Source organism: Salvelinus alpinus, chromosome 9, assembly GCF_045679555.1.
Source record: "Salvelinus alpinus chromosome 9, SLU_Salpinus.1, whole genome shotgun sequence".
Taxonomy (NCBI): domain Eukaryota; kingdom Metazoa; phylum Chordata; class Actinopteri; order Salmoniformes; family Salmonidae; genus Salvelinus; species Salvelinus alpinus.
The window spans coordinates 53,444,079-53,471,912 of NC_092094.1; the positions used below are offsets into that span (position 1 = coordinate 53,444,079).

The 27,834-nt window shown below is 41.6% G+C and overlaps 1 protein-coding gene across 2 annotated transcripts in view; it reads right to left on the reverse strand.

Annotated features, from left to right (window-relative positions):
* Positions 1–1,199: 1,199 nt before the first annotated feature.
* LOC139530358 (GRAM domain-containing protein 2A) overlaps positions 1,200–27,834 on the reverse strand; it is a 61,715-nt gene continuing 35,080 nt past the window's right edge. The window contains exons 3-12 of one of the 2 annotated variants that reach the window (XM_071326682.1): positions 27,325–27,382; positions 25,518–25,590; positions 24,141–24,244; positions 15,833–15,931; positions 10,311–10,382; positions 9,575–9,637; positions 7,699–7,879; positions 4,467–4,560; positions 3,700–3,807; positions 1,200–1,334 (exon numbers count right to left, since the gene is read on the reverse strand). In XM_071326682.1, coding sequence (XP_071182783.1) covers positions 1,331–1,334; positions 3,700–3,807; positions 4,467–4,560; positions 7,699–7,879; positions 9,575–9,637; positions 10,311–10,382; positions 15,833–15,931; positions 24,141–24,244; positions 25,518–25,590; positions 27,325–27,382 — 856 coding nt within the window. In that variant the 3' untranslated portion in view covers positions 1,200–1,330. Of the gene's footprint in view, positions 1,335–3,695; positions 3,808–4,466; positions 4,561–7,698; positions 7,880–9,574; positions 9,638–10,310; positions 10,383–15,832; positions 15,932–24,140; positions 24,245–25,517; positions 25,591–27,324; positions 27,383–27,834 lie in introns of those variants that run through there. The other variant, XM_071326683.1, reaches the window with a different exon arrangement.

The following is a 27,834-nucleotide window of genomic DNA, read 5'->3' on the forward strand; positions in this document are numbered from 1 at the left end:
CAAATAAATACATACAGGCTCTAGTAGTAAATACACTCTAGTCTACACAATTCTCTCTGCCCAGCCTCGGATACGCTTTAAAGGTGCACCTAGTAGCTGAAGTGGAGGCCATATTTTTCCACACCATGGATTACATAAATACATAATCTCCTATGAAATGCATGATTAGGTTTCAAGTACTGTACAATCTCTATAGTACACACCTCCACATGGAACATTAAAGAACAAGTGAACAGCAACGACATTCACTGTCAACCTGCGTCTCTCACAATACCTTCACTGCTTTACTCTGCGTTAGTCCCACTCCATCGATAACATCCATGCAACAGTGTCACAGACGATGGCTTTACAATTCAGTCAATATCTAGTATTACATTACATGCAGGCATCGTTTGTCAGGTGGAGAAGCTGCACGCTACCTTGAGATAGTCCTAGCCACTTGTTAAGTTGCACACATAATGTTGAAAACACTCATACACACATAAACACGCACACTGACGCACCTTTCACCTAATGACTTGTCGACCTCACCTGACACACACGGTACCGTGTTTTCAGTTTGCATGGCAAGACCGCTATAATTCAGCCGTAACTCTAGCATATCATCTCACAATTCTGACAGACAGATAAAGTTCTAATAATGTCTATTGAAATAGTTTCTTCATTAGGGTACAGGAGAGTTCGTGCCTTAGTGACCGTGCTCAGTAAACATTGCCGGGCGGGCTGCGGTGGGAACTGTTTGACCAGGTCAGGTTGAGTTCCTGATCAGAATGGAATGCCTTGTCTTCAGTCTCTCTGGCAGCAACTCTCCACAAAAGTGTACACAAAAAGTGTTCCTGTTGAAAAAGTCTCTGGAAAAAAAAGACTCTAGTCTCTGAAATCCTGAATGCGAAAGTGTCTGATCAGTCGAGTGGAATTGTAATTCCTTGGCAGTAAAATAAGGACATTGAGGTCAAAGGTCAAAATCAGGTGAACTTGGTTGGCACGGCCCTATTGACATCTACTCTGTAGTCCTCTACTTCCAATCCTCCTCCATTCTCCTCATTCCATCCTAGTCTCTTGTCCGAGGGGTCCATAGTCTTTCTAAGGAATGACAAGAGGATTATTGACTCACTGGCACCACCTACTAGGCTGTCTGTTTAAGTGCAGTTTTTGCTTCAGGTCTTGGCTTTTCTCAAGTCATTGTCTTCTCATTGAACCAGCAGGGCACTCCTCCACACCTACATGGTGGTACAGGTAAATAAACCGAGTCTCTGTTTGCCCAATCATCAGGAGAACCTCCGTGACTGACAGGACATCTGTCCAATGGGGACGCAGCATACAGCAAGTGTTACCTGGGAGGAGACAAACATGCACGTTGGCATAGCAATAACACTATCTGATCTTGAAGTGGGAATATAATGTTATATATAGTAAAATATGATTATGCAGCAAATATGACTTATCAAAGCATTCAGCACTCTTGAGATAGGAAATGAGCAAAGGGACTGGGGGACAAAGATTAGTTTTCCGTCTTCTGGGTACATTGACTTCAAATATAAAACCTAGGAGGTTCATGGTTCTCACCCCCTTCCATAGACTTACACAGTAATTATGACGACTTCCGGAGGACGTTCTTCAATCTATCAAAAGCTCTTGCAGTATGAATTAACAACTTGTCCATCCAAGGATAAGAGAATGAATCTAGTACTGAAAGCATGAGCTACAGCTAGTTAGCACTGCAGTGCATAAAGTGTGGTGAGTAGTTGACTCACAGACAGAGAAAGACAATAGGTGAACAGTTTTCAACAAATTAATTTCTTGAAAAATGAAGGAAAGCAGCAGCGAGAGAGAGAGATAGTTACTAGTTTACCTTTCACTAACCTAATGTGGCAGGCGTAGAAAGACGCCTGAGCGGAGTTCCCACTTCCGTTTTTCAGGGGAAACAGAAGTTAGGTTGCAAATACTGTATCCCTGAAAAACGTATGTTAGCATTTTCTGGTGACGCCAGGAGAAGAAGCATAGTTTACCTTTCACATACTTAGCTAATGCAGCTAATTTAGCCTATTCAACAACCTGAATCAAACAGAGAGGAATTGTATCTATGTTAGCTAGCTGGCTAAGGCTATCCAACACGGCAACTCTTCCAAGTCAAGGTAAGCTTTTCGGTTGTATTTATTCCACTGATTCTGTCGCACAACATTTCTGAACAAAGGGACCTAGGGCTGGGCGGCATACCGTATTTGACTATATACCGGTATTGATGGACGTACCAGTTTGGGTTTTTACTTTACCTTGTATTACGGTATTTCAATGTATGGTTTGTTTAATGTGTTACACCACTCCACCGCGTGTAATGACAGTTTTTTATAGTTTACTCATTTTGCTACTTGAGTCGTCTCTCTCCCGCTCTCCTTCCACACACGCCAAGCCCCACCCCCTGTCACCCAAGGAGAGCGCTCTACCACGAGTCACAGCCACTTCACTTGCTGTGACTGTCTGCATGGTCAATGCTCCAGATGCAACAAGATGGTGACAGCAGCGCTGCTTTCCACTTCGCTTCTTAACATACTGTAAATCCACAAGCCTTCTATGATGACACTATTAGGTTGTGTATCTTACTGTCTGCAAACAACTAGTTTGTCTTTTCTTAGCAAGTTGTGGCTAAAATAAATTGTATTAGCCACTAATGCTCATCGATAGTTAGCTGGCTAAATGTGCTTAGTCAGAGCAAACGTAGCTAGCTAGAAAATACAGCCTGATACCAGTGCTGGTGTAGGCCTAGATCAGCATGTCTTTGGTGCAACTCTATATTCTAAATCAGAGAGGAATAGGTAAAACATTAATATTTTAGCTACATCAGTAGATACCTATAATGTAACCTCTATTTAGGGTCCACTGGGAAACACTGACCAACACTTTGGTTCCAACCCGGTTAAAATGTCATTCGTTGTCATGTCAAACAACACTGTATCCAATATATTCCAACTTTTGGTTGAAGTTTGATTGAACAGTATAAAACAATCAGAATGTAGAAATCCCCATTAAAAACATTTCAAATGTATGTGTTGCCGCCACCCTAGGGTTATGCATTACTCATGAACCATATTTAGAACTTGTATTATTCAAAAACCTAAAATACCGTCATATCGTAATAAATTGGACAAATATCGTGATATGATATTTTGGCCATATTGCATAGGCCTAGAGGGACCAACCTGAATTTGTCCAATAGAAGCTCTCCTTTTAGTTGCAACGGTTTGGACTAATGATGATACTCCAGATCAGCTAGACGCAAGCAAGAGTGTGCAAGGTGGTATTGAATGTGTGTCACTGTCTGTCACCTTGATTACTACAGTTTGTCTCTCGAACTGTGCACCTACGTTATAAACTTATTTGTAGGCTAGGTTGTAGCAACCTCATGATGGGTATAGGGCAAATTCGAGTATCATGTAGTAGCCTAAACCTATTGATGTTACATTGAGCTGGGTGAATGGAATATGAATGACAGGTATCCAATATGCTGTAATAGAAATAAGGCTAAGCTCACTCATCTTGAACGGCACCGACTGCCACTGCTGTGTATGTGTGTTCAGTGTGTGTGTGTGTGTATAAGTGTGTGCCCATGCCTTTATATGTGTGTGTTTGTGTGTGCTCTCGTGTGTGTTTGTGTGTGTGAACCAATGCATGTGTATGTGTGTGCCCATGCGTGTCCCTCACCTCTCTCTCATGTGCACTGTCGGGTGTGTATTGAGGAAGGACAGCTGCTGCTCCAGACTACACACACGGAAGGCCAGGTAGCAGGAGGACATGATGAGCAGAATGATACTGAGGGAGACAGGAGACATACACTTTCACCACACAATTACCTCATTGTTTTCCACACACGAGTACACTGACAGCTACAATAAAAGGCCTATGGATCATTATGTGAGTGACGTGCCATGAGCTTCAACATAGTTTTTCCCCCCAAGCATGCTATAAAATTCATAAAAATCAAAACAGCCATGAAAAAGAACAGCGTAATGCCATTTACAAAAAAGACAAAATGTCTCATGTAAAGAGATGCAAATGTAATATGTACACTAAGTGTAATATGAACTGGTCAGAATTACTATGACCAGCAGGTGGCAGTATGACAGCAAGGGAGAATCGCAATTGCATCGCCTTGATTCCTCACGTAGTCGCTCCCTGTGTTTGTCAATACCCATGGGACGAGAAAGTCAGAGGGGGGGGACCTCTGACCTTCTCATCCAATGGGTTTTGAGAAGCAGATGAGGAGCGGTGACACCAGGAAAGAAGGCAATGCAATTTATATTCTTCCTAAGTGCATAGTATTAGGACATTAGCCCTGTGTGTGATGTGAGTGCATTGTGGTCCGTCCGAAGCCTGGTCCCAGATCTGTTTGGGCTGTCTTGCCAACTCCTATGGTGATTGTCACGCCACGAGAACACAAACAGCACCTGGTTAGTTTGTCCAGTACTCACAGAAGGATGAAGAACTTGAGCAGCTGGTACTCCATGTGGCCCAGCTCTGGCACTGGCTCTGTCAGGAGGATCTTCTCTGTCTCCAGACTCCGCTCTGCACACAACACAACAGACCAAAATGGGTTAGCGTTAGCGTTGAGCTATTGCTTCTCTATAGACAACACCACAAGAGAGACCAATGCTAATTAGCGTTAGCATTAAGCTATTCTGTCTCTAGAGACGAGTTGGCTGACAACGTCACAAAAAATGATGCGCGCACATCGATGAGGCAGAAGGCCGTTTGGCGTTGTGATTCTGAATGGTCAGATAGCTAGCAACAATGACAAGACGCTACCATGTGGGGAATCGTAGGTGGCTTGTTACAGCTCGTTGTATCTTGTTATTGATACCATGTCTTGTTTTGCTAATATAGTCAAAGAATTGCTAGCTAGCTAACCAACAACTGTAACAATATATTTGAGAGACAACAGGTGCTCACATATGTATTTATGTTTTCAATAAACATTGCGCAAGTGCCGGTTTTGTTGCCAAACAACCCAACCGTCTATAGACAACACACCACAGCATAATGGCCTTAGTGTTATCATTGAGCTTTTCTTTCTCTATAGACCACACAGTCAACACAGCGCTGAGTATGTGGGTGGCTAACAGCTAAGCGCCACTGCCTGTCTCCTATCCCAAGTCTGACACCAATGCAGCAGGAATTACACTTGAAGGCAGACACGTTGGAGAAACTCAGGGGGTCCATTTACAACCGTACTTATGTACAACCTTACTTAGCCTACACAAGACCCTTTAAACCATAATCGTTGCTTTGAAGTGGTGCTTCCACATAGAAAGTAACAATACTAGTCTTGGAGCTAGTTTTACAGTAGGATATATTTTGTACATTGTTTTGTTGATTGTGCTAACATTTCATTCTAGCCATCTTTTTTAACAGGGCCGGGGTTGGCCTCTACAGGGTCTTGTTCATTATGTCACGCTATGGAAATTGTTTCAAAATGTTTCGCAACGGCAAACAGAAAATGGGCGTTTCTTATTGGACAAGTCAAGGTAGTCCCTCCATTTTTCAGTCCACTTTCTTCCATTTGGTGCCTAATGAACAGGACCCTGCTAAAAACTCCACACAGCGGGGCTTTTAATGATCTGAGAGAAGGTACAATTATGTATGAAAGGAGCGGTCTGTGTTTTTCCTGCCACTCTGAGGGCACCTCTCATACTTCTAGAACTACAGGCATGCCCTAAGTACAACCAGAGATACTGGAAATAATAACGAGATGCTTGTGTCTTCGCCCTAACAATGGGATTTGTTGTCCACAGAGCGGAACAGTGGGCTGTCAAGCTCCCGCCTATTCCTGTCTTTGGATTGGTGGATACATCTCGTTATTTGAATACTTTTTTGAACTCTTCGATGAGGGGTGTTGACATCAACCGCCTGCATGCAATGGAGAGTGAGATGCTAAGCTAGCCTCATGAATATGTACAGAACGTCTCGAATTTCAACAGGGACAACTCCGATGTCAAGTGTGTCACACTTATATCAGTACACTCGTAACAACCTAAGCATTATGTTCCTTCTATTAGAGTAAATATGCCTCACGTATCATCAAAATAGCAATAAAAGTTTATCTTGACTAAATTCGACACTCATTGCCCCCCATACAAAAACTCCTCACTGGCTTAATAATTAATGCTATCCTACACATTTTGCCATGGGGCGGAGAGAAGACTTTGCTATTTTATAACTCATTTCAAGCAATTCTTCTCATTTTGCCATGGGGCGGATAATTTTTTTTCTTCAGTTTTACAGCTAATTTGCTGCAATTCTACACATTTTGCCATAGTAAAAACGGCAAACGTTTGCCTCCACCCTATCTAAACTGCTTACTAGAAGTTTAAATAGCTGGCCACTAGACTAATTTACCAATCTGCTGATGCACAACCAAATTTCGAAATTACACTTTGTGTACTCTATTACTCTAACTCTCAAGGAAAAGTATGTTGAGTTCAAATCCCCCCCCCCCCCATTTTTTTTTTTATTAATTGGTCCGTGGGCCTAAAAAAAGGGGTGGGGGGCACCAGTTGCCCATCCCTGCTCTAGTCAGTAGAAGGAAAAGGGAAAAAAAAGTTGAGCTCATACAAAAATCAAGAGTTCAGGTAGTTTATTGGAGAACGTACGTGGCTCTATGCACGCTGGTTAAAAAAGACTATCAGCTGGGTAATTAGTAGCCATAGATCCCTACTTATCAGTGTGTGAGTCAATAGCGTGTGACTTTTGGCCCAAAAGGTGACTCCAATGGCTACATTAGCAACAGCTTGCGTGTGGAGGAAGGAAGAGATATCAGCTAATAGTCCTCTTTTCTGTCAAGAATTATCTCGGTACCCGTCTGTCATGAGAGACTATGTCAGGCATAGAGGACCAAAACAGAGCCTAGCTTACATTTAAATGTTAGTCATTAAGTATGTATTATTTAGTCATTTAGCTAAGTTAGCCTGTTTCTGTTTTAGTTAGCTTGCTGTTGCCCGTCTTGCCAAGGGTATGTTGTTGGATAAATAAAACAAATCAGTCAGTCAGGCACCCATGCAAGCTACAACTGAGCCGGGTCATGACAGGCTGTTTGTGAGAGTGCTGACAGTGTGATGGATGAAAGGTTGCCTCTATGGATCAGATTACCATCATCCCAATCCTAAACTAGGTCATAAAAGGGTTGGAAAATATCTGACCTTGGACCAGTGGTTAGGTTATTGTCCACTGCTGTACAATTTAGGCTTTGAGCTCAGACCTGACAGAGGTCCTAAAACATGTTCACCATTTGTAGGACTTGACAACAGCAACCCTCCAGTTGCCTGCTCACTTCCTTTTAGATGTTCCCCATAAGACCCGGGATTCAAAGTTTCGAACTGGCAACCCTCTTGTCACCGGTTTACCTCTCTAACCTCTAGGGGAAAGCAACATCGAGGGTTTGAGGGCCACATAAGGATTGAAAAATTCAAAAGGAAGGTTGTGAATACTTTTGTTTGGACTGATTTGTTTGTCAAAATCTATTTGTGGACTGGAAAAAGGGCAGTTATTACCAAATAAATAGGTCCATTATAATTTCTACATACTTTCTATCAGGTTTTAGGCGTTTATGTGCAGCCTGGAGTAATTTTTTTATGCAAAATAATCCTTTCCAACCCAAGAAATTACTACCTGTCACCCCATGATGATTAATGATTGAGCGGGGCTTACCTTTGATCTTACTCTTCAATGTCAGTGGAACCTCAGTGGGTAGGTAGGGGGTGTCCACTGCACTCAGGCTGCTGGTGGAGTTCCCCAGGAGGTCTGGGAGAGAGGAGGACACGGACGGAATGGACGGCTTTCTCCTCCACTTCAACACTGGCGGGAAGTCATTGACCACAGGGAACTCATCCTGAATGAGAGAGGAGAGGACCAAGGGGAAGAGAGGAGAGGACCAAGGGGAAGAGAGGAGAGGACCAAGGGGAAGAGAGGAGAGGCCGGCAGAGGAAGAGAGGAGATGGAGTTGAGAGAGGCTGAAATGAAAAGGTATCTTTAATTAAGTTTAGGTGATATAATCACAATGTTTTGGTTGACACGTTAGGGATTGTATTGCCTAAGCTTTATTAAATGATCACGTTTGGGAGCAGCGAAACACTGAGTGGGCATTCTCTTTTTCTATATATTGGCCTTATTTTTTCCCCAGCGGCTGTTATTAATTTGGATATGCGTTTAAAAAAAATGAATTGTAACCAACCATTATGCCAGTAAGTAAAAAGATCAAGAGGAGAAAAGGCAAGAAGGGCAGTTCGAGTTTGAGGTCCCTTTTAAGCACTCACATCACTGAGTGGATTATTATTGCTTTAGCTCTAAAAAACATTTGACTTTCGCCTGAGTAAAATACCAGCACGCTAAGCTTCTTAACCCATGATGACGTCAACAATCACAAAAGGGTCTACTAAAGGATTAAAAACAGCAGCAAAAAAACAGCAGTTTGAGGCACTCTGCTTATCTTATTCTTAAGAGGACTTACAATTGACAAGGAAGGCCAGAAGCATGCTTCAGTGTATATACACCGAACAAAAATATGTTTCATGAGCTGAAATAAAAAATCCCAGACATTTTCCATATGCACAAAAAGCTCATCGATCGAAAATTTTTGGCACAAATTTGTTTACATTCCTGTTAGTGAGCATTTCTCCTTTGCCAAGATAATCCATCCACCTGACAGATGTGGCATATAAAGAATCTGATTAAACAGCATGATCATTACACAGGTGCACCTTGTGCTGGGGACAATAAAAGGCCACAGGCGTCTCAAGTTGAGGGAGCGTGCAATTGGCATGCTGATTGCAGGAATGTCCACCAGAGCGGTTGCCAGAGAATTTAATGTTAATTTCTCTACCATTAACTGCCTCCATTGTCGAAATCCATAGATTAGGGCCTAATGAATGTATTTCAATTGACTGATTTCCTTATACAGTGTGAACTGTAACTCAGTAAAATCTTAGAAATGATTGCATGTTGCGTTTATATTTTTGTTCAGTATAGTAGTGCAATTTACTACTATGAGTTACATTGAGTAATGTGTAGGGGCATATTCAAAACACTTAAAGTAGCACTCCAGTCTCCGTGCAGTAGTGTCTACAAAAACCTATTTTGCGCAAACATTATTTTTACCATAAAGTGTGTGTACTTTACTGTGCTCATACTTGGGATATTGCTTTCCAACAGTAAAAGTTAAAAAATAGATGTCTTTAACAAATGCCTAACTCTGACTTGCATAATGCTAATGCTACACCCCATCTATCTCTTTGACCCTACACACACTTAAAGTACAGGGATTCTGTAAATTGCACATTGCCAAGTTCAATTTATGGTCTTTGGCAGCTGGTCAACAGTAGCAGATGGATCTAGACTGTTGTGTAAAGCAGGGTTGGTTGCACCACAACTGTATCCTGGGTAAGGGTTTGATCTCTTGCTAACTCCTTGTCACTCATGCCATGAAGTGTTTGTAAGAGACCAGAAACCGCTTGGCACCCAGGCTACCATATCTATCCTACTGTACTGCACCCAGAGTAGTGTAGTTTAGTGTACTGGCTGGGCTTACCATAGATAGTGAGCTAGGCTCCTCCAAGTACTGCTTCAGGCTAAGGCTTTTCTTCCCATTCACCTAAGGAGGAAAATAAGGTTACATTGTAACTACAGTAATTATTAGTTCTCTATTGTGTAACTACACTACAGTATTGATATCCACGATATCTGCTCAATCTTACAGACCATAGATGAGGTAAAGAGGTCAATGGATCTCGACCAAAACAATGGAAATGCCATGGAAACGGGTGGGGGGAAAGATCCCGAATCGCCTCATTGCCCCCAAGCAATATTAGCCCATTCAAGCTATTGTTTATGTGTATTTCACACTATGTTGAGGTAAAAATCGGTGTATAATGCTTGTGTGGATGTCAACCCCAATACATGTACATTACAGTAAAAAAAGTCTGACTGCCACCAACAATTTCTGTATGCTAGCTATGCCATCAGCTTATACGAACGGGAGCTAGCATTTAGCAACCACTTTTTCTAAACCCGAAAAGGGACAACTTTCTAAATGTTATCCACTGAAAACAGCCAAATGTATCCAAATGGGACTTTAGTAACCACATTGTGGGCCTGTTACAATACAGCAATCATGATGGATTTGGCAAATATCAACTTGGTTAGTGTGCGCCAATCCGGCAAACTTCTTCTCTCCCCCAAGGTCTGCGTTCCATTGACCTTTTTACCGCATCTATTGGTATACTAAAGTCCCGTTGATAATGGCATATTGTGAGGTTATTTCGCACCTGAAGGTGTGTACAGATCCTCCTGAGGACATCGTAGACACTGTCTCGGGACAGCAAGGACACAAACACATACTGCAAGAGAGAACAAAACACTTGTGTAAAAAAAAAAGAAAAAAACACTTGAGCTCCACTATCTTTAATGGTCTATTACAGCAGATGTGAAGACGCACAGGTTATCAACAAAGTTAGATTTCTCACTTGTCAACTGACATCTTTATGACATGCAATGACTGAGTAGCTTCAGCCAATTCAGCTGTGCACTAGATAAACAAAACAGACAATAGGTGTATAGTAAGTGTTACCCATTCATTTTTTGCTTAGACCACTATTCCCAAAACACTATTCCCATTGAAGTTATCTGAGTGCTGTCTCTCCCACTCAGCTTCTTTAATTCATGAAAGACAAAACAAAGCCAGGTGGCAGCCAGCAGCTTTAGCCGTCATCACTAAGGATCATAAAACCCCATAAAAGGCGTTTTGCTGTGTCAGGAGCCCTGTTACATCACACCACTAACTTGTACAAGAACGAGAACAGACTATTGAGTTACCGTTTGAAACAAAACACAAGCACCCTGATCGCTGTACATTCCTTTTTATGATCAAATGTTTATATTTATAATAATAACTGTTGGCAAACAAGAATACAGATACACAGAATGAAGTTACAACCTCCCCTCCCCAACTCAATCCCACCACACCGAGGACCCAATGGATCTAATTAAATAAAGAAAAGCAAACAAAACAAAACAGAATGAAGTTACAATCCCCCCCTCCCCCAACCCCACCCCATTGAGGACCCAATGGATCTAATTAAATAAAGAAAAACAAACAAAACAAAAAAACTCAAAGCAATACATCACGAAGTGATTAAGTAGCAAGAAGCCATTGGGTCGTGTCTTCTTAAGCTCCATGAGGCCATTAGGCCAGCAAGAAGAATGGGCGTCTGACACAGAGATAAATGAAGTACAGAAAAAGCTGTTCATTCCTTTACAAATAAACTACTCATATCCCCAAAGCAAACACCTCTGAAGAACTGTACATCGTCAGCAAGGTGAACATGGATGTGTGTGACCTTTGACCTTTCAAGGTCCAACAGCGCCATTTTTATCTCAATATCAAATCATTTCTGAGTAACAATTAAGTACCTTACTGTGATTGTTTTCCATTAAAATAGTAAAAAAGGAACAAAAATAGCTTTGAGCAAAGAGCAATTTCTCAAGCAAGAATTTTGCTAGGACTGTCTGGGAGTGGTCAGAGTGGGGAGGGGAAAACTAGCTATTGGCAGAGAGGTTTGGAACTCTTTCTTATTGGTATATTAACAAATGTAATGCCTGGTCACCAAAACTCCATCCCACAAAAACAGGCTGAAATTTCAGAAGTCCGCATCTGCGGTGAAAGGTGACAGAGCTAGAGCGGTGTTTGTCAGAGCATGAGACATCCTGAAAATCGGACTTCTCACAAAATCGTCTGTAGTTTCTGAACGGCCTACATACTATTATGATGAGACTCACGAACAAGATGGTGTTCTCCATTTTGCTCTACGACCCCCACAAGCGTTTTGGGATTCGTCTGAAGTCGGCACAGCCGATCTGCCAACTTCTGTCTGCAGCGTCCGAACAGTTTGACCTACACACTATGACCTAGAGGTCGACCGATTAATCAGTTTTTTTTTTACACCTTTATTTAACTAGGCAAGTCAGTTAAGAACACATTCTTATTTTCAATGACGGCCTAGGAACGGTGGGTTAACTGCCTCAATCAGGGGCAGAGTGACAGATTTTTACCTTGTCAGCTCGGGGATTTAATCTTGCAACCATACGGTTAACTAGTCCAACGCTCTAACCACCTGCCTTACATTGCACTCCACGAGGAGCCTGCCTGTTACGCGAAAGCAGTAAGAAGCCAAGGTGAGTTGCTAGCTAGCATTAAACGTATCTTATAAAAAACAATCAATCAATCATAATCACTAGTTAACTACACATGGTTGATGATATTACTAGTGTATCTAGCGTGTCCTGCGTTGCACTTAATCGATGCGGTGCACATTCGCGAAAAAGGACTGTCGTTGCTCCAAAGTGTACCTAACCATAAACATCAATGCCTTTCTTAAAATCAATACACAAGTATATATTTTTAAACCTGCATATTTAGTTAATATTGCCTGCTAACATGAATTTCTTTTAACTAGGAAAATTGTGTCACTTCATTGCAACAGAGTCAGGGTATATGCAGCAGTTTGGGCCGCCTGGCTTGTTGCGAACTGTGTGAAGACCATTTCTTCCTAACAAAGACAGCCAACTTCGCCAAACGGGGGATGATTTAACAAAAGCGCATTTGTGAAAAAAGCACAATCGTTGCACGACTGTACCTAACCATAAACATCAATGCCTTTCTTAAAATCAATACACAGAAGTATATATTTTTAAACCTGCATATTTAACTAAAAGAAATCCAGGTTAGCAGGCAATATTAGCCAGGTGAAATTGTGTCACTTCTCTTGCGTTCATTGCACGTAGAGTCAGGGTATTTGCAACAGTTTGGGCCGCCTGGCTCGCTGCGAACTAATTTGCCAGAATTTTACGTAATTATGACATAACATTGAAGGTTGTGCAATGTAACAGGAATATTTAGACTTATGGATGCCACCCGTTAGATAAAATACGGAACGGTTCCGTATTTCACTGAAAGAAAAAACGTTTTGTTTTGAAAATGATAGTTTCCGGATTTGACCATATTAATGACCTAAGGCTCGTATTTCTGTGTGTTATTATGTTATAATTAAGTCTATGATTTGATAGAGCAGTCTGACTGAGCGATGGTATGCACGAGCAGGCTCGTAAGCATTCATTCAAACAGCACTTTCGTGCGTTTTGCCAGCAGCTAAGCATTGCGCTGTTTATGACTTCAAGCCTATCAACTCCCGAGATTAGGCTGGTGTAACCGATGTGAAATGGCTAGCTAGTTAGCGGGGTGTGCGCTAATAGCGTTTCAAACATCACTCGCTCTGAGACTTAGAGTAGTTGTTCCCCTTGTTCTGCATGGGTAACGCTGCTTCGAGGGTGGCTGTTGTCGATGTGTTCCTGGTTCGAGCCCAGGTAGGAGCGAGGAGAGGGACGGAAGCTATTTGGTTACACTGGCAATACTAAAGTGCCTATAAGAACATCCAATAGTCAAAGGTATATGAAATACAAATCGTATAGAGAGAAATAGTCCTATAATTCCTATAATAACTACAACCTAAAACTTCTTACCTGGGAATATTGAGGACTCATGTTAAAAGGAACCACCAGCTTTCATATGTTCTCATGTTCTGAGCAAGGAACTTAAACATTAGCTTTTTTACATGGCACATATTGCACTTTTACTTTCTTCTCCAACACTTTGTTTTTGCACTATTTAAACCAAATTGAACATGTTTCATTATTTATTTGAAGCTAAATTGATTTTATTGATGTATTATATTAAGATAAAATAAGTGTTCATTCAGTATTGTTGTAATTGTCATTATTACAAATATATATATTTTTTTACATCGACCGATTAATCGGTATCGGCTTTTTAGGTCCTCCAATTATCAGTATCGGTATCGGCGTTGAAAAATCATAATCGGTCGACCTCTACTATGACCCCTAGGTTATTTTGCTCTAGGATGCCCACAGGCCTCACAAGACTCGTCTGAAGGTCACCCGGTACCAGTAAAAGAAAATTATGGAAGTACAGTACAAGTCAAAGGTTTGGACACCCCAACACATTCAAGGGTAATTTCTACATTGTAGAATAATAGTGAAGACATCAACACTACGCAATAACACATATGGAATCACGCAGTAAACAAAAAAGTGTTAAACAAATCAAAATATATTTCCGATTTTAGATACTTCAAAGTAGCCACCCTTTGCCTTGATGACAGCTTTGCAAACTCTTGGAACTCTCTCAACCAGCTTTATGAGGTAGTCACCTGGAATGCATTTCAATTAACAGGTGTGCCTTGTTAAAAGTTCATTTGTGGAGTTTCTTTCCTTCTTAATGCGTTTGAGCCAATCAGTTGTGTTGTGGCAAGGTAGGGTTGGTATAGAGAAGATAGCCCTATTTGGTGAAAGACCAAGTCCATATTATGGCAAGCAATTTGACCATGAAGGCCTGATTCATGCAGTCTCCTCTGAACAGTTGATGTTGAGGTGTGTCTGTTGCTTGAACTCTGAATAATTTATTTGGGCTGGTAACTCTAATGAACTTATCCTCTGCAGCAGAGGTAACTCTGGGTCTTCCTTTCATGTGGCGGTCCTCATGAGAGACAGTTTCATCATAGCTCTTGATGTTTTTAGTGACAGCACGTGAAGAAACTTTCAAAGTTCTTGAAATGTTCCGCATTGACTGACCATGTCTTAAAGTAATGATGGACTGTCATTTTTCTTTGCTTATTTGAGCTGTTCTTGCTATAATATGGATTTGGTCTTTACCAGATAGGGCCAAATACAATTTTTCCATTAAATAATTTTTGTATATATTTATTTTGATACTCCAAGGGGTCTTCAAATTCAAAATCAAATAGCTAAATGATCCTCGGTATGACCTTAAAACACCATCCCGGAGTCGCCTCTTCACTGTTGACTTCGAGACTGGTGTTCTGCGGGTACTATTTAATGAAGCTGCCAGTTGAGGACTTGTGAGGCATCTGTTTCTCGAACTAGACACTAATGTACTTGTCCTCTTGCTCAGTTGTGCACCGGGACCTCCCCCTCCTCTTTCTATTCTGGCTAGAGACGGTTTGCGCTGTTCTGTGAAGGGAGTAGTACACAGCGTTGTACGAGATCTTCAGTTTCTTGGCAATTTCTCACATGGAATAGCCTTAATTTCTCAGAACAAGAATAGACTGATGAGTTTCAGAAGAAAGTTCTTTGTTTCTGGCCATTTTGAGCCTGTAATCGAACCCACAAATATTGATGCTCCAGATACTCAACTAGTCTAAAGGCCAGTTTTATTGCTTCTTTGATCAAGACAACAGTTTTCAGCTGTGCTAACATAATTGCAAAAGGGTTTTCTAATGATCAATTAGCCTTTTAAAATTATAAACTTGGATTAGCTAACACAACGTGCCATTGGAACACAGGAGTGATGGTTGCTGATAATGGGCCTCTGTAGATATTCCATTAAAATGTAGCTAGAATATTCCATTCTAGCTACAATAGTCATTTACAACATTAACAATGTCGACACTGTATTTCTGATCAATTTGATGTTATTTAAAATGGACCGAAAATGTACTTTTCTTTCAAAAACAAGGACATTTCTAAGTGACCCCAAACTTTTGAACAGTAGTGTATATACAGTATATATATTTTAATAAATGTTTTTTTATACTGTTTGGACATAGGCGTCCCGAAAAAACACTTACACGGCCTGCTCAAGACTCTTCTATGAAGAAAAAACTCTTAAAGTGTTAGGGTTAACACCTAGATAATGCTAGCTGTCTGTGTGGTAGAGCCATATTGCATTGTGCTGCTGTACTATGCTGAGCCATACCTTCTGGCTGGTGTCCACAGTGATGGCCAACCCGTTAGGTACTAGGCCTGCTGTCCTGTGTTTCTTCACCAGCCGTACTGACACCACTGGAATGGCCACCTGTAGAGGAAAAGCAAACATGGTTAGCACCTGCACTTCATAACATAATAGCATAGCATCCCTATACTCTACACTCAAAGCACAGTGATCTATTTAACTCAAAAACCATAGCGGCCGTCAACGGCCTTTCTTATCTAACAATAATATTTGTGTCAATATCGCAAAATTTACTAACTAATAAACCTGTTGTCGTATTTGCGTGGCTATTGTCATCAAGCAGAAACCGGAAACAGGGTATTCTGTCATTTAAAATGGTATATATTTGGGGCAGAAAAGCGATGATGTCGAGGTGATTGAAATAAGTAAACAGCAGATATATGTTTGGTGTTGTTGATGTTTGATTCTGTGAAACTTGTGGATTCGTTCTCAGATTAGCAAGTCATGTCATGATAACTTGGTTGGTAAAGGTGAGAGCATCAGCGGTGGAGCTCGAATGATTGCTCTCTGTCTCTTTGAAATAGTTACAGCCTTTAGCTGTATATACTGTAATTAGCTAACTAGCTGGCTGTTTTGTTTTGAAGAGGAACATGGAGGAAGAGCATGTGGAAAAGGGACAGGAGGAGGGAGAGGGAGAGGAGGAAGCAGAGGTAGAGGAGGAACCAGAGTGAGAGAAGGAGGAAGAGGGAGAGCAAACCCGAGGGGAGCCTACGTTTCCATGGAGTTTGTCTGCCTCAAGTCACAACATTCACCCTTGTACCACACAGCATGTGCCTAAAGTGAAAGGCAGGGGGTTTGGAGTTGTTTTTAAGAGTGGGAGAAACAGCTATCTCTTCCAGACCTTATAATGGATTACAACAAGAAAATGAGGAGTGTGGTTGACCATCTTGACCAAATGAGAAGCTATTACAGTGTTGGATCCATAGGCAAAAAATGGTGGAAGAATATGTTTTGGGGATGCTCAAAATGTCCATCATAAATCAGTACATTGTTTGCGGGACCCTGCAAAGGCCCCTTCCCAGAAACCGCAGGTGCTGGTCCCTGAAGGCATTCAAAATGCAGCTTGTGCATTCACTTTGTGATATGACTACAGTGGAAGGAAGAGGGGAGCCAAGAGGGTGGCACCAGGGCGTGTGAACCGAGTTGTATCTCATCATTTAAAAGCAGGTGAAGTTTGAAGGGCTTTTTACTTTTTAAAATTGTCTCTGAACAGTTGTTTTGTATCTTGTCTCTACCTAATACTTGTTGCATTCACTGAATTTTTGTCAAAGTAGGCTACTATTTCTACATTTTGTGTCCAGCCTGGTCTGTACTAAATCTTACTGAGAGAGGTTATCTGCATTTTGAAATAGTCTCTGAATAGTTGTTTGCATTTTTACAGAAGTAGGAATAGTTGTTAATCAAATAGCTTACTTTGTGTGGGTTTTGAAATAGTTTCTGAATATTGTCCTCTGGTCACATTTTTTATATATTTTTAAATATGTATATGTAAATAATATGTATAAGTATAATATATTATACTTGGTACATTTTGAAGGAGCAATTTAGTCAAATTTACTACAATTTAAACACTCTAGGGATTTTTGTTGGGTTGTGTGTTAATCGTTTTTTGATAGTGAGCGTCTTTACACAATTGACAAAATGAGTCTTATTCCTATTGACATGAATGTGGTGTAATACTAAATAAGAGGTTGTGCTCTTTAAAACTAAGGTAACTTGTAATTGTCATTTGTTCTTTGTTTTTGAGCTGTGTCTGTTTGTTTGAAATGTGTGCGAAAATTTGCATTCTTTTGAAAATTCTCAATAATCTACAGCAGCATTCTAGAATTCTATTGGGGCCACACACACACAAACACACATCATCATCATGACACTATACTATATATATATTGTTTTATGAAGCCCTTAGTGGCCAGATTGTTTCCCAGTTCATAATGTTCATCAGACTGATGGATAATCAGACAGGAGAGAGTACACAAAAAAGACGTTGATGAATATGTTCATAGATGGGTCAGATTATAAACATAAAGGCTATATAGGGTACACACTTCAATACCCATGGTCAGATGACTTTTCATAGATGGTAAGAGGTCAAAGTATGTGGTACAGAGTTCGCCAATCTTAGCTGATTAGTTACGGAGCTGGGACAGATTCCAAATGAATTGCATCGGTAGAAACACAACAAAACAAGCAACTTGCTAGCTGGCTATGTAAACAAATATCACTGCAACTCAATATCATATGAGCTCAACTGCGCGGGCATCTACCTTAACGTGACAGGTAAGCTGTCAAATAGTAGCACAAGTAGGCAATGTATATAGCCTATGAATATCTGTATCTAGCAAACCATGACATAAACCCAACAGATAAATGCGAATTACTCTAATCTCAATTTTGATGGCGAGTTAGCTGGTTGTCTGTAAGGCTAGCTAGTGAAAGTGACAGCTGAGGTTGACGCTTACCAAATTTACCGCCACACACAACTTTTCTTGCCTGACAGACTAGCTGGCTAGCTAGCTATAGCAAGCCGCTTGAGCCGTTTCCATATCAATTACATCAGTAGAAACAAGACTTAACAACAAATTAGTTAGCTGACTATATACAGCTAAACCACGCCACTGCCCCTTGTGCCCCCTACTGCTGGTCAGGTGTATTCATTTGAAGGATCGGTATGATGTGTAATTAATAGATTGTTTAAATGTGAAATTAATATGGTTGATTTTTAAGGTTAGGGAGAATTTTAGGATGTCAATATAAATTAATGTATTTATAGTTGTTTGTAATTTTGGCATTCTCTTTCCCAACAGTCTTGAAGGAGTTCCCACATATGCTGAACACTTATTGGCTGCTTTCCTTCACTCTGCGGTCCAACTTATCCCAAACCATCTCAATCGGTTTGAGGTCAGGTGATTGTGGAGGCCAGGTCATCTGATGCAGCACTCAATCACTCTGTTTCTTGGTCAAATAGCTCTTACACAGCCTGGAGGTGTGTTTGGTCATTGTCCTGTTGAAAAACAAATGATAGTCCCACTAAGCGCAAACCAGATGGGATGGCGTATCACTGCAGAATGCTGTGGTAGCCATGCTGGTTAAGTGTGCCTTGAATTCTAAATAAATCACAAGACAGTGTCACCAGCAAAGCACCCCCACACCATCACACCTCCTCCTCCATGCTTCACGGTGGGAACAACACATGCAGAGATCATCCGTTCCCCTACTCTGTGTCTCACAAAGACACGGCAGTTGGAACCAAAAATCTCATCAGACCAAAGGACAGATTTCCACCGGTCTAATCAAATCAACTCATATTTGTCAAATCAAATTGTATTTGTGACATGCGCTGAATACAACAGGTGTACACCTTACAGTAAAATGCTTACTTACAAGCCCTTAACCAACAATGCAGTTGAGAAAACACCTAAACAAAGTAAGCGATAAAAATAGCAAATAATTAATGAGCAGCAGTAACATAACAATAGCGGGGCTATATACAGGGGGTACCGATACAGAGTTAATGTGCGGGGGCACCAGTGTCGAGGTAATTGAGGTAATATGTACATGTAGGTAGAGTTATTAAAGTGACTATGCATAGATAATAACAGAGAGTAGCAGCAGTGTAGAAGGGGGGTGTGGGGGGGCAATGCAAATAGTCTATGTAGAAATTTGATTAGATGTTCAGGAGTCTTTTGGCTTGGGGGTAGAAGCTGTTTAGAAGCCTCTTGGACCTAGACTTCAACCTCCGGTACCGCTTGCCGTGAAGTAGCAGAGAGAACAGTCTATGACTAGGGTGGCTGGAGTCTGACAATTTTTAGGGCCTTCCTTCCTCTGACACCGCCTAGTATAGAGGTCCTGGATGGCAGGAAGCTTGGCCTCAGTGATGTACTGGGCCGTACGCACTACCCTCTGTAGTGCCTTGCGGTCGGAAGCCGAGCAACCAGTCAGGATGCTCTCGATGGTGCAGCTGTAAAACCTTTTGAGGATCTGAGGACCCATGCCAAATCTTTTCAGTCTCCTGAGGGGGAATAGGTTTTGTCGTGCCCTCTTCACGACTGTCTTGGTGTACCGTCGATGAGAATGGGGGTGTGCTCGGTCCTCCTTTTCCTGTAGCTCCTTTGTCTTGATCACGTTGAGGGAGAGGTTGTTGTCCTTGCACCACACGGTCAGGTCTCTGACCTCCTCCCTATAGGCTGTCTCATCGTTGTCGGTGATCAGGCCTACCACTGTTGTGTCATTGGCAAACTTAATAATGGTGTTGGAGTTGTGCCTGGCCGTGCAGTCATTAGTGAACAGGGAGTACAGGAGGGGACTGAGCACGCACCCCTGAGGGGCCCAGGTGTGGAGGATCAGCGTGGCAGATGTGTTGTTACCTACCCTTACCACCTGGGGGTGGCCTGTCAACAAGTCAGGTCTCCCGGGTGGCGCAGTGGTCTAGGGCACTGCATCGCAGTGCTAGCTGCGCCACCAGAGTCTCTGGGTTCGCGCCCAGGCTGGGCTGGGTTCGCGCCCAGGCTCTGTCGCAGCCGGCCGCAACCGGGAGATCCGTGGGGCGACGCACAATTGGCATAGCGTTGTCCGGGTTAGGGAGGGTTTGGCCGGTAGGGATATCCTTGTCTCAGTATGTATAAAAAAATAAATAAAAAAAATGGAATAAAATGTATGCACTCTACTGTAAGTCGCTCTGGATAAGAGCGTCTGCTCTTGGCCGGTAGGGATATCCTTGTCTCAGTATGTAAAAATAATAATAAATAAATAAATAAAATAAAAAATAAATATTGTAATAAGATGTATGCACTCTACTGTAAGTCGCTCTGGATAAGAGCGTCTGCTAAATGACTAAAATGTAAATGTAAATGTAAGTCCAGGATCCAGTTGCAGAGGGAGGTGTTTAGTCCCAGGGTCTTTACCTTAGTGTTGAGCTTTGAGGGCACTATGGTGTTGAACGCTGAGCTGTAGTCAATGAATAGCATTCTCACAAAGGTGTTCCTTTTCTCCAGGTGTGAAAGGGCAGTGTGGAGTGCAATAGAGATTGCATCATCTGTGGATCTGTTGGAGCGGTATGCAAATTGAGTGGGTCTAGAGTTTCTGGGATAATAGTGTTGATGTGAGCCATGACCAGTCTTTCAAAGCATTTCATGGCTACAGACGTGAATGCGCTGAATACAACAGGTGTAGGCCTTACAGTGAAATAACTACTTACAGGCCCTTAACCAACAATGCAGTTAAGAAAAAAAAAGTTAAAGTATTTACTAAAATAAACTGAAATAAAAACTATATGTCCATTGCTCGTGTTTCTTGGCCCAGGCAAGTCTCTTCTTCTTATTGGTGTACTTTAGTAGTGGTTTCTTTGGAACAATTCGACCATGAAGGCCTCCTCTGAACAGTTGATGTTGAGATGTGTCTGTTACTTGAACTCTGAAGCATTTATTCGGGCTGCAATCTGAGGTGCAGTTAACTTTAATGAACTTATCCTCTGCAGCAGAGGTAACTCTGGGTCTTCCTTTCCTGTGGCAGTCCTCATGAGAGCCAGGTACATCATAGCGCTTGATTGTTTTAGCGACTGCACTTGAAAAAATGTTCAAAGTTCTTGACATTTTCTCCATTTACTGACCTTCATGTCTTAAAGTAATGATGGACTGTCACTTCTCTTTGCTTGTTTGAGCTGTACTTGCCATTATATGGAATAGGTCTTTTACCAAATAGTGCTATCTCTGTATACCACCCCTACCTTGTCACAAGACAACTGATTGGCTCAAACGCATTAAGAACGAAATAAATTCCACAAATTAACTTTTAACAAGGCACACCTTTTAATTGAAATGCATTACAGGTGACTACCTCATGAAGCTGGTTGAGAGAATGCCAAGAGTGTGCAAAGCTGTCATCAAGTCAAAGGGTGGCTACTTTGAAGTATCTCAAATATAAAATATATTTTTATTTGTTTAACACTTTTTTTGGTTACTACATAATTCCATATGTGTTATTTCATAGTTTTGATGTCTTCAATATTATTCTACAATGTAGAAAATAGTAAAAATTAAGAATAACCCTTGAATGAGTAGGTGTGTCTGAACTTTTGACTGGTACTGTATATGAAATGTATTTACTAGAATGTTGACGTTCAAAAGACACGTCATTGGTCCGAAGGGGGGTCCAATGAGGCCAGGCTTTTCTAGTGTTAAGCGTAGCATCCCTTCACTCCCTTAGTGATCAGTCAGTCAACAAGGACACATTAAGGTAACTGTCACGCCCTGGCCATAGAGAGGCTTTTATTCTCTATTTTGGTTAGGCCAGGGTGTGACTAGGGTGGGCATTCTAGTTTCTTTATTTAAATGTTTTCTGTTTCTATGTTTTGGCCGGGTATGGTTCTCAATCAGGGACAGCTGTCTATCGTTGTCTCTGATTAGGAATCATACTTAGGCAGCCTGTTTTTCCACCTTAGTTGTGGGTAGTTGACTTTGTTAGTGGCCTGTATAGCCCTAGTAAGCTTCACGTTTGTTTTATTTGTTGTTTCTTGTTTTTGTTGGCGACATTCAACATTAAAAGAAATGTACGCTCACCACGCTGCACCTTGGTCCGGTCATTTCCACCCTGACGACGTTCGTGACAGTAACATTGTTATTTGCACATTCTCATTGCAATGGCATTATTGCATTATTGTTGCATAACATGGACATTATATTCTACCCAATCCATTTATACATGGGGAATCTGAGCCGGATGACTTGCAAACATTTCGAACAAGCATTTTATTCTGTACAGAACAGTGTTTTGGATGCCAGTAGCTTAGTTAAGAGTAGACACACGGCACATGACAAAAAATTAGCTGTGTGACCTTTACGCTACATAACTATGCACCCCAATCTTGGGACTTTGTGCCCATTTAAAGAAAGGGGGAGCGGAACGGGTCAAAACAAACAGAGAAAAGGAACAAATAAAGGTCTATTCCTGCGGGAGTGTACACACAGGGAGTGATTGATAGTTGGGTTCAGGGTGAGTTGACACCGTGCTTAATCTTCAGTCACTTCAAATGACTGGCTGGTTAATGGGTCTTTGAGCTTAAAATAGCCTTGTTAGGTTTATGCTTTATCAATTCAATAGAATTCTGTTATTTCACAGGAATACAATACAAATACCCTTTCCTCTTGAAACCATTTTTACACTTGACTGACCAACAATTGTATTATTCAGAACTTATTTTCCTTTTCACAACTACATTTTATGTTGTATTCCGTGATGTCATGGAAAGTAATGATTTGTAAATAAGGAAATTGGTGCTCAACTCAATTTCCCTTTACTGTAAATGGACTCAACATCTTGTAAAACTGTTTGCTGTTCAATAAATAACCTGACTATCATGTCACTTTATTGTACTTATTTCAATACCTACATCAAACGGGCCTTTTCATTTTTCAAGCTCAATTATCTGAACTAGGAAACATAAGTAAATAAGCAGTTTCAATGATGGACTTAATAGAGGGAAACCTTCATGCGGTGCGATTCATTTGAATGTCTTTTGTGTTCAGGTTGTTAAGTGCAGAGGATAAAAGTCTCTATCAGACATCCTTATTCTCTATTTCAAAGAGAGAAACCTTCAGCAATTGAACAGAGAAACATCCATTTATATTGAATGATCTCTAGTCAATGGAAAGTGTGGAGGTAAAAATGAGAACCTGTTATCAACGGGAATGATCAAACCAACAACGCTATATAAACATTGATAGGTATGATGATAAGTCTATTACTTATTTTCAACACAGGTCTTCATATTTGGTGTGTTTGTAAATTAAATCTGGAGTCCCAGAGTGCGCTAGCAAGCTAATGTTGGCTAGCTTGCTAGCTACTTCCAGACACAAATGAGAGAACACCTCACTCAAACCATTTTAATCGCCCGAGCAGAGCTGGTTAGGCTGTTTTCATGTTATCCAGAGCGTTGGTGACTGTAACTGTGCTGCTGGCAACAATTTAATTACACTTTTTTCCCAACGTTTACTGACACAGGCCATTACAACGGGCGGTGAGTGTTCATAAATTCATCAGTTATTTTGCGCTCTGGCACACTCAAACGAGAGTGCTCTGAAATCGGAGTAGATAGCCAGAGTGAATTTACGAACGTGCCCATTGTTAGAAGAGAGAAGCCATTTTGTGTCAAGGCTGAGGGCAGTTGCAATTCCTTCCCATTGTCGAACTAGGCAGCATCAGCGTAACTGCTAACCAGGGAAGACCCACTGGAGCCAATGATCCACCACATCACCTGTGGCTGTTTGACACTCACCTTGATGTCCTTCCCAAAGAGGTTGGCATAGAAACACAGCCAGTTGCGGGAGATGTAGAGGCGGCCCTGAAGTAGGATGTCTCGGAGAAGAGCGCAGGAATACACTGGGAATGACAGAAAAAAAACACAAATAAGACTGGGAATACCATAGAGATACAGTATAATAATGTTATATTTCATTCTGTGGGGAATACACACCGCAGAGGGAGAATGCACAGAGCTGGAGACTAGCGTGGGATATATACGAGTTGACTTCAAAACTACACATTGTGGCAGTGGGATACAGCTGAAGTTTATGGGATTGTAGAACACCGTTGGCTAGTGATGATTTCCTTTAGTATAGAAACACAACTCTACTTGCAATATCATTATGTCATTTTCATTTTCCCGTAAATATGCTCTTCGGGGAATGCATACTAACACGTCAATCTGTAGACGCCAGTAACACAAATTATGCAAGAACCAAAAATAAACTCAATTCTGTTCTAACACAGATTATGAACTAACGTCACAAAATATGAGTCATGACCAAAACACAAACAAACAGTCCAAAATGGCAACGTGTGATTGGAGAGGCCTCATTATGGCCCCCGCACCTCTCTGATTCAGAGGGCTTTTGGCTTAAAGGCGGTTGAATGCATTCAGTTGTCCAACTTCCATTTCCAGCTGAATGCAGCAGGCTGGTACAGAGTTCCCCACAGAGAGGAGAAAAGGGAGAGAGGGAGAGTGGTCAAGAGAGAGAGAGAGAGACGGAAAGAGAGAGATGTAAAGAGAGAACAGTAATGAAAGAGAAGGGAGAGGAAGACACTGTGGAGTGGAAAGCAGATGGCTAGGAAGCACTGTGAAGCCTGACATAAGGAGATGAGGACGTGATTCTAACAGCCAGCTGACAGTGATTTGCAACGAAAAAGGAATTGATTGACTCTGGCTCAAGTCACATAATCCCAAATGAATTTGTAACCTAAAAATACCACTTTGCCGGCTTTTTAGCGACTAGCGAGTTTGACGTGGTTTATGATAGTGTGAATGTCCATATGCGGCAGAAGAAGTAAGGCATTGCAAGTTATATGAATAGCCTATATCTCAACTGTTGTACTGTAGCTGCACAGCCATATCTAGTTTAGTGTCAAGTCAACCCTTGCACATTAGAGTGATGCAAACCTTATTCAAACAAAGTGCAGTTCAGCACTCCCAATTCAAATGGTATTTTCTTGCACTGTATTTGATCTTCCCACAAATTTCATGCACACATTCATCCCAAGCCATCAGATGGCATACCACCTTGTATGAAGCAATGTACTGGGCATGCATTGGGTATTCTAGTATTATTGACTGAGTGTATGATGTGTAGACAGTGTTCAATTTCCCCTGACTGACCTTTCATGAGGATCTCCTCCTTGGGCACGGTCTGGAATAGCTTGTGGTACTGGGAATTGTACTTGCTGACGGTCTGTAAGGGGGAGACAGGGGTGAGACGGGGATAGACAGGGGTGACAAGGGGGAGACAAGGGGGAGGTGGGTGAGGTTCCTTTCAGAAAATGTCCACTCACTGTTTAACTTCTCCCAAACGGAATCTTGTAATAAAGTTGATGGCCATGTGACTATATCACCTAAGCTTTATTAACAGATTATGATTCAGCTCCTGTAATTATTTTGGAAGTGCATAAAACCCCTTCCAATCAATTAGGTTCCTCTCAGCCATGTGATCCTGCCCTGTCCTTTCCCTATGGGGGCTGGAGCTTTGGCATGGTAGCCTACAGGATCATAAACACACACACACACACACACACACACACACACACACACACACACACACACACATACACATACACATACACACACATAAAAAATGCACTCTTCCGCACACACATTCACACACACGTGCACGCACAAACGCAGGCAAGCGCACGAAAACACACACACCTGTTCCCCTGGTGCTGGTCAATCACTATACACTAGTCCCACACCCTCTCTGTTACACTGTGTTGTTTTATAACTCAGACACACTTCCTATGTCACAATGTGTTCTGACCCAATTGTTTATCCTGCGTAACATCTAACAGTGTTCCCTTCCCTTCTCTGTTCCTCTGTAGTGGTGCCACAGACAATCCCTTCCCCTCTTTGCCTCAACCTGGGTTATAACTTATAATTGTCATGGTTCCACCTGTCACCAGAGGGCGGCAGAGACCGTCCTAGAGACATTAACAACACTCAGGTGTGTCCTATTTACTCATTATGATTTGTTTTCTATTGTCCTTTGCTGAAGCTTGAGTTGTGTGCCGTGTACGTTTGTGTGTGCGTTTGTCGCCTGAGTGAGTTTTCGAGACTTAGTGTTTGTTGGTTTCCCAGCGTTACTGTGATCCTTCTGTTACCGTTTCTCAGTAAACTCTTATGTTCCTACTTAACCACTGATTCCTCATCTGGTCTCTTCTCTGCACCCGGGTCCAACCTCACCATGTCACAATAATAGATAAAGACGGAAACTCCTTTGCTGGAGACGTCTGCGGGTTATATGTCCAAGGGATCGTTTTCGTCAGCCATTCTGAAGGGGAGTGATTTGTTTGAATCAGTTCGATTGCAGGTGTGCGTGTGTCGGCGTGGGTCTGTGTGCGCGTAAGACTGGAGAGAAGGTCATTTAAATCAGAAGACGTACGGTCTGATCCATTCCGAGCTTAATTTAACCCTCACATACTTTTTTAACCGTGTATGTGAAGCTTGCACTAGAAAACCTTAGACAATTATAAACATTTGAAATCGTTTCAAATGCAAATCCCTGAAACTCATACTGTATGCGTACAATATTACGTGGACTTGTGAGCGTACTGTTACTGTGCTAAAATCATGTAAAATAATAAACACTTCACATACACTATTGCACATACACTATTCTGTGGACTGGTGAACTGACTGTTACCATGCTAAATAACTTGCCATAAACTCATTCCTTTGTTTTTGACAAAATACCATGTCTTGCTTACAATCGGGTAAAGACAGTATTTCTGTGTGATAGTTCAAATACAACTACACGCGTCCTTACTTTGTCTCCCCTTGGACTATACGTAATATTGTAGTGGGTAGGGCATTTTTTACACATGAACGAAGCGCTCCATTACTTCCTTATGCTGACAATACCGTGTAAACGTCCACCAACAGTGGGAATCGGGACGCGGTAAAAACGACTCACCGAGCCCCTGTAGCATTTCTTGACATCTTCATAGGTCAGGTCATCAATCAGTTGCAGCCTGTAGAGGAGAGAGAAACACCGAGAAGTTTAGGAGTGGTGACACAGTTTCTATGGTTTGTCACCGTCAGAAAAATAAATATGTAGAGAAAAAAAAGAATAATCTGACTGTTGTGCCATGTTCAGCTCAGTCCGGATAGTTAACAGAACATTTTTGTTTCTGCTATTTTGTTAATTAGTCCACTGTCCGTACAATCCCATCAAGTCTACAAGATACAGCACTTTCAGTACAGAGCAAAAGCTGTGATGATGATGATGCATTTGTTCTTAAATGTATTCTCCATATAGTCTTTAAGCAGAGGACGACTATGATAGCATGTACTGTTGAACTGCTAATGATGGACAAAATGAGCCTTATATTTGAGTGGCACACACAAGCTCAGTCTTCTCTCTCTCTCTCACTCACACACTCACACACACACACACACACACACACACACACACACACACACA